Source organism: Saprolegnia diclina, assembly GCF_000281045.1.
Source record: "Saprolegnia diclina VS20 unplaced genomic scaffold supercont1.30, whole genome shotgun sequence".
Taxonomy (NCBI): Eukaryota; Oomycota; class Saprolegniomycetes; order Saprolegniales; family Saprolegniaceae; genus Saprolegnia; species Saprolegnia diclina.
Window position 1 is genome coordinate 83694 of NW_008246097.1, and position 6752 is coordinate 90445.

Below are 6752 nucleotides of genomic sequence, written 5' to 3' on the forward strand. Positions count from 1 at the left end.
TGTTGGTATTATGTGTACTAGTATGTGTTGAACGAGGCAAGAGCAGGGGCGGGGGGCTTGGCGTAAACTGGTGGCCGAGTGCATCGCTCTGCCTCAAGAGAGCACTGCAAATATCATGCCAATGGCGGCAACGCTCAAGCCAGAGAGTCGAACGACTGCTGCAGGAGGGTCTCTCCAGACCAACGACCGTCATTTTGGGCTGGTCGTCCGCGGCCTTCGTTGCTGCGTTGTTCGCGAAGTCTTCGTGTCGGCGTATCCGGATGTAATCCGGAGTGTAGGTCCTCTGTAATTGGTCTCTTTTTGGCCAATCCTGATGCGCGCCGTGGCGGAAGCCGTCATTTTCGATTCTCGAAAGGAGCGGCCGACGTCATGCGCGTGTCCGTCACAGTCAAACGGTCGAACGGAGAAAAGTTCGTCGTCGAAGCCGAGCTCGATGGCACCGTCTTGGCTTTCAAGGAGGAGCTCGAGCAGACGACGCAGGTCACGCCGGCCCTCCAGCGCCTCATCTACAAGGGCAAGGTCCTCAAGGACGAACTGACGCTGGCCAGCTACGAACTTGAGGCCAACCAGACCATCTACTTTGTCAAGGGCGCCGCGGCCAAGACCGCACCGGCCGCGCCTACTACGCCGGCGGCAGCACCTGCCCCTGCAGCGGCGACACCGACGCCCGCCCCGGCGGCCAACCCGTTTGGCGCTTCGCCGTTCGGTGCCTCGCCGTTTGGCGCTAGTCCGTCTCCGTTCGGCGGCATGGGCGGTATGGGTGGTATGCCTGGCATGCAGCAGATGCTCCAGAACCCCGAAATGATGCAGCAGATGATGGAGTCGCCGATGATGCAGAGCCTCATGAACAACCCCGAGGTCATGCGCAACATGATGCAAGCCAACCCGGCCATGCGCCAGCTCCTCGAGCAGAACCCCGAGCTCAACCACGTCATGAACGACCCAGAGATGCTTCGCCGGAGCATGGAGGCCATGCGCAACCCCGCGGCCATGCGCGAGATGATGCGCAGCCAAGACACGGCGCTCCGGAACATCGAGTCGCATCCCGAAGGCTTCAACGCACTTCGCCGCATGTACACGGAAGTTCAAGAGCCCCTCATGAACGCCGCCAGCAGCGGCGCGAGCATGCAGGGCTCGGCCTTCCCGATGCCCGGCGCTGTCGGTGGCACAACGCCGACGCCTCCTGCGGCCACGACCGCATCGACGACACCGGCCAACCCGTGGGGTACACCTTCGACGACGACGGTGCCGGCGACAGGCATGAGCCCGTTTGGTGCCAACCCGTGGGGCGCTAGCCCGTTCGGCGCGGGGGCGAATCCTCTCGGCACCGGCGGCTTTGACCCGGCCATGCTCAACGACCCGATGGTGCGCGGGATGATGGAGCAGCTGAGCAACAACCCGGAGATGATGCGCTCGATGATGGAGATGAACCCGCAGCTCCAGGCGCTCGACCCCGCGGTGCGCGAGCAGCTCCTCAACCCCGAGACGCTCCGCACGATGATGAACCCGGCCAACTTGCAGGCCATCATGCAGATGCAAGCGGCGATGCAGCAGCTCCAGGGCACTGGCATGCTCGGCAACCTCGGCGCGCCGCCGGCCGGCGCGGACGCTGCTGCCAATCCGTTTGGTGCGCCGAACCCGTTCCTCAACAACCCCTTTAGCGGCGGCTTTGGGGCCCCCGCCGCCCCGGCCGGCAACCCGGAAGAGCTCTACGCGTCTCAACTCACACAGCTCGTCGACATGGGCTTCACGAACCGCGACCAGAACCTCCGCGCGCTGCAAGCGACCTTTGGCAACGTCAACGCTGCCGTCGACCGGATCTTGAGCGGTCTGTCTTGAAAATTTTTGGTGCTTCCCAGTTCCACATCTGGTTTCTTTTCTGGTTTCTGCGAATCGATGCGGTGGCGCTTTGGGGAGGAGTCTAGATCGAGTAGTGTAGCGTCCCAGTCGCGTCTTCGTTCCTGCTTGAGCGAGATGGGTACGCAGCCACGTCATCGACTCGGCATGTGTCTGTTGGCAGGTCGGTTTTTCGAATTCGGTTGTGCCACGTGTCCCATACAAAGAACAAGACGCTTTCATACAATGCATTTTGGAGATTCTGATACAAATAGCAAGGTATTTTTATTCCGCCTTCCTATCGCGGGCCACGTAGCCAAATATATTGTGGTTTGTATGGTATACAATTTCAAGGCCAAATCGATCCAAGATGCTAAATGGCGCATGCTCATTGGCTGCACCGCAGCCAATCCAACGCGACGCGACGCAATCAGCACTGATACCATCAACCAGCAACACACGCAGAGTGGCTCATTCTCACATTCGCGACGACGTCCATGGCGCCGCAGCTCATGACCGACGCGATGGACTCGTTCCTGCAGCAGCAGTTTGACGCTGCGCCACGCACGGTCCTGGACGCGCCGTCCGCCGCTTCGCCCATCGTCGTCCTCGAGATGGACGAGACGCAAGCCATCGCAGACGCACTGCGCTCGCGCAAGACGTACCGCGATGCCATCGAGATGGAGCGACGCGTCGAGTACTTTCGCGGCAAGGACATCCGCCGCTGCTTCCCGGATGCGTCGCCCGACACGCTCGCGAGCTACGGCCACTCGCTGCTCTACCACGGCTTTATCCACCGCTCCGAGAAGGTGGCGACAGCCAAGAAGCTCAAGGGCACGCCAACGACGCTCGCGATTGCAAAGGACCAGGCGTTCGCGACCGACGGCTTGTACACGTGGATGTACGAAGGCTCGGCGACACTCCGCAACGTGCTTACGGTCGCGCTGGTCTGCTTTGCAGGCCTCTGCACGCTCTACCCTCTCTGGCCGCTCTGGGCGCAGTCGGCGGTTTGGAACAGCGGAGTCACGCTGGCACTCGCGAGCACGGCCGTTGGGTGTGTGCGCGTGAGCGTCTGGCTTAGTATTTGGCTCGCAACGGGACGCCATGTGTGGCTTCTCCCCAGCTTTCCTCTGCTTACGTCGCCGCTTCTGGAAGAAGGCAAGGCGCCGCTCGGGTCGATGACAAAGCGACTGGTCGTGGCAACGGCACTCGTGGCGACCGCAGCCTACTTTGTCTACAATCCCATGTCGTTTGGGAAGCGCGGCGCGTTCGGCTTTGGGCGGCAGCTCGTGCGTGAGGCGTACAAGGGCACGGTGCTCAACCGCTTCTCGCAGCAAGAAAAGGACTTTGTCTACTCGATCTTCCGCGTCCTCCGCCGCTTGCTCGTGTAACTCTTTCGATGTATATTTAGCGTAACCCAGCATGTACACTATTCTTTCCGTAACTTTAGCGCTCCATGTGTCAATGAAACAAGGGACGGGAGATGTCCTGGCAAGCCCGGCGCGCTGCGACATGGACACCGATGGTCCGACGTGCGACGACGAATCTCGAGGATGCTCCTCCGAGCAAGCACCGCACGCCATGGACACACGTGCTGGCAACGGCCGAAGAAAGGTCGGACAGAAACAGGCAGACGCAACATCGAGCTCTGAACAGACCAACATACCGTGCGCCCGCTTGTCAAGCTCTGCTGCGAAGACCCACCGCGGGCGCGTATCCAGGCACCTGTCGAGCGGACGTGGGCTGGCGCTGCTATAGCATACGTCCTCGATACTTCCCGATTGATTGCGGAGCTCCATCAGCATGCCAATCGTTGCGGGCGGCGAGCCGCGGTGCCATCCATTTTCGCCGGGCGGCGAGCCGCGGTGCCATCCATTTTCGCCGGGCGCGCTTGCTTGCAACGGGAGGCCGTTCGGTCCAATGCGTCGCCCAAGGCCCTTGGCTCGCGCCGCCGCTGCGTGCGCTCGGCATCACCGTCCGCCTCAAGGTCTGTGCTGTCGCCACGCGGTCGCGTCCCCAGGTGTCGAGTGTGTTCGCATCAACAGGGTCGACCGGATACTGTTGTCGTATCCGTACAGCGGAAACCACTTGGCGTTTGTATGTCGTAGCCACGTCACCGTTTTTTGTATGGAAATTGGAAAATTCACTTCCCATTTTCATTCCAAGTAGAGCAATGGGTTCGGACTGCTGTGGCGGCAACCACTCGCATGGCGCGGCTGCGCCCGTGGTCCCGGCGGCGCCCATGACCAAGGAGGTACTGCTTCTTCCGTCGTCTACCTCGCCCGCGTTGCTCATGTCGATGGTTGCATGTACGTAGGAGGAAGCCGAGTTCAAGGCGGTCAAGAAGATGGCCGACTTCCTCCGGGGCCGCAATGGCATGCCGGTCCGGCAAGCGATCGAGCTCGGAAAGCGTGTCGAGTTCTTCCGCGGTGACAAGCTCGGCAAGTTCCTCATCAACCACGACTCGGCGAGCAAGTACTGCGTGTCGCCCGTCGCCTCCAAGGACGACGCGCTCGAGATGGGTCGTCTCCTCGTGACGCATGGCTTCATCCACCGGTCGGAGCGCGATGCGAAGAACAAGAAGCTGCTCCAGCCGTCGCAGAGCCACGAGTTTACGGCCGACGGCTTTTACACGTGGATGTACGATGGGCCCAAGACGTTTCGCAATTTTTTGACGGCCGCGCTCATCGTCGGCTTTACGGGCCTCGTGTGCTACCCCATCTGGCCGCAGTGGTCCAAGATCGGCGTCTGGTACCTCAGCGTCACGTTCCTCATTGTCATCATCGTGTTTTGTATCGTCCGGCTCTTTGCCTTCTTCATCCTGTGGCTCGCGGGCATCGAATTTTGGTTCTTGCCCAACATCTTTGACGACAACCTCGGCGTCATCGACTCGTTCAAGCCGCTCTACAGTCTCCGGAAGACGGACCCGTCGGAAACCAAGTACCGCGCGATGGCGCTCCTCGCGTTTATCGGGTTTTGCATTTGGGTCGCGCAGCAGCCGACCGACTTTGACGAGTACATGGCGCTCACCAAGCAGTTTACGGACGACGTGTACAGCGGGAAGCTCCTCGACGACATGAGCCAGAAGGACAAGGAAGACATTGACAAGCTCAAGGTGCCGGACCTCGAAGAGCTCATGCGCGACGATGCGTCCGACATGTTTGCCGACAAGGACGAAGACTCGATTTTCGACAGCTTTATGGAGCAAAAGTACTTTTCCGAAGACGCCGACGCCGACGACGACGTGCACGACGACTTGTAGGCCTTGAATTACCCTCGAATATATACCATAGTAGTTATCACGACGCGTTGCATCGCGCAAGAGCCGGCTCCGATCACCTTGTCGCCCTAGACGGTCGAGCCGTGGAGTCGATGGCTCGGTCGGTTTGCTTCAGCTCCATTTTCGAGCCGAGCCGGACCGTGGAGAGGCCGTCCACTGGACCACGAGACCGCAATCATCATCATCAGCTGCGCTAGTTGATCGCGACTAAATAAGAAGCTACGACGACACCGGAGGCTTGCGCGGCCGGCGACACCCGACCCAGCGGTACGCAAACGACGCGACAACCGAGAGCGTGCCAAGCCCGAGGACCAAGTCGAGCTGGTACCACCCGCTCGGCGGGTCGTTGTCGTACAGATGGTGCAGCCGCCCGAGCGTGCCGGCGTCGATCGCAAACCGCAGCACTTGGGCTTCGACGCGCCGAATCCGGTGGTCGTCGCCCATCGGTGTCACATCATAAGGGACAAAAGGCCACTTGAAGCCCCAGCAGAGCTTGCCGCCGAGCTGCCGGCCCTTGCACTCGACCAGGTAGTGCTCACTCGCATTGTACGTAGTCGTGTTGAAGCGCGCAATATCACGGAGGACCGGCACTTGACGCGGGTCGCCATTGAGCTTGGCCATGTTGCGGTGGAGGAACGTCATGCGACCGGACATGTCGAACTGGATGATGCTGAGGCCGCAAAACTTGGTGAGCCACCAGCGGTACACGCCCGCGAACGCCGGCGGCTCGAGGATAAAGTGGTACGGCGTCGACGTGTTGAGCCAAGCGAACCGGAAGAGGTCCTTGTCGCCGTAGAGAAGCCGCTTGGAGTGGAGAAAGACGAGGCTCGCATTGCTCGACGAGGGCCCGGTTGTGTAAAACATGAGCTTGTGGAGGGCCCGGGCTGACGCGCGTCGGTCGATGAGGACTTGCCCGCTCTCTTGTTCGAACCCACCGATGAATGGCATGTCGAGGTACTGCCACAACAAGCTCTGCGCGTGGACGTTGAAGATCGAGTACGACGGCTGCCAGAAGTCGGGCCAAAATATCGCCGTCGTCGTCGTCGCGTTGAGAGACTCAAAGAGGTACGTCGGGTCGCGCAGCGGAATGTTGTCGCAGTCGAGGAGCAGCACCTGCTCGAAGGAGGCGTGGTAGACAGCATAGGGCTTGGTGCGGAAATGACTAAACGCGCGATCGTCGATCGTGCGAAGCGCGACCGACCCGTCCACGAGCAGCGCCTGCAAGAGCAAATGCTTGGTCGGGTCCATCACATGGGGCTCGTAGAAGAGCTCGACGGGCAAGGTGCAGTTGTAGTCGGGAGACCGGAGCAGCTGGATGATGGCATAGACACCTGGAATCGCATCTTCGTAAATGGAGAAGACGATACCCCGCTTCTGCTTGCCGAAGACGAGCGGCTCGGGATGGACGTAGCGCGCGCTTTGGATAGGGTACTCGGAGAAGGCTTTCGCGTCGTCGCATCTAAAGACCGCGGGGTCGTCGATGCTGTCGCAGGCGATCTCCATGACGTTGGAGAGCACGCCACTGGTGCGGTTGCGCACCTCGCAGTAGCCAGCCATGCCCCGAACGATCGATGCGTTGCACGGCAGGTCGAGCGACGGGACGCGCGCACCGTTGGGCGAGCACTGGCTCGTCGCG

General features: G+C 60.8%; 4 protein-coding genes across 4 annotated transcripts; 3 read left to right on the forward strand and 1 right to left on the reverse strand.

Annotated features, from left to right (window-relative positions):
* The first annotated feature begins 322 nt into the window (after nucleotides 1–322).
* On the forward strand, nucleotides 323–1873 carry SDRG_09363 (hypothetical protein). Its single transcript, XM_008615289.1, has one exon. The coding sequence runs from the start codon at nucleotides 370–372 to the stop codon at nucleotides 1837–1839; it is 1470 nt and encodes a 489-aa protein (XP_008613511.1). The 5' UTR covers nucleotides 323–369; the 3' UTR covers nucleotides 1840–1873.
* A 363-nt stretch (nucleotides 1874–2236) lies between these two features.
* Nucleotides 2237–3288, forward strand: SDRG_09364 (hypothetical protein). The gene has a single exon (XM_008615290.1). It carries the CDS (start codon nucleotides 2334–2336, stop codon nucleotides 3225–3227), a length of 894 nt encoding a protein of 297 aa, XP_008613512.1. The 5' UTR covers nucleotides 2237–2333; the 3' UTR covers nucleotides 3228–3288.
* An 8-nt stretch (nucleotides 3289–3296) lies between these two features.
* SDRG_09365 (hypothetical protein) lies at nucleotides 3297–5141 on the forward strand. The gene is made up of 2 exons (XM_008615291.1): nucleotides 3297–4090; nucleotides 4154–5141. The coding sequence occupies exons 1-2, from the start codon at nucleotides 3320–3322 to the stop codon at nucleotides 5096–5098; spliced, it is 1716 nt and encodes a 571-aa protein (XP_008613513.1). The 5' UTR covers nucleotides 3297–3319; the 3' UTR covers nucleotides 5099–5141.
* A 194-nt stretch (nucleotides 5142–5335) lies between these two features.
* SDRG_09366 (hypothetical protein) lies at nucleotides 5336–6673 on the reverse strand (the record flags this gene model as incomplete). Its single annotated transcript, XM_008615292.1, has 1 exon — nucleotides 5336–6673. One exon carries the CDS (start codon nucleotides 6671–6673, stop codon nucleotides 5336–5338), a length of 1338 nt encoding a protein of 445 aa, XP_008613514.1.
* Nucleotides 6674–6752: the final 79 nt, after the last annotated feature.

What these genes read in the sequence shown, in the direction of transcription:
- SDRG_09363 (XM_008615289.1), top strand. Translation starts at nt 370, where the DNA reads ATGCGCGTGTCCGTCACAGTCAAACGGTCGAACGGAGAAAAGTTCGTC.
- SDRG_09364 (XM_008615290.1), top strand. Translation starts at nt 2,334, where the DNA reads ATGGCGCCGCAGCTCATGACCGACGCGATGGACTCGTTCCTGCAGCAG.
- SDRG_09365 (XM_008615291.1), top strand. Translation starts at nt 3,320, where the DNA reads ATGTCCTGGCAAGCCCGGCGCGCTGCGACATGGACACCGATGGTCCGA. An exon ending in CGGCGCCCATGACCAAGGAG is followed by an intron (nt 4,091 to 4,153) that starts GTACTGCTTCTT and finishes GCATGTACGTAG; the next exon opens with GAGGAAGCCGAGTTCAAGGC.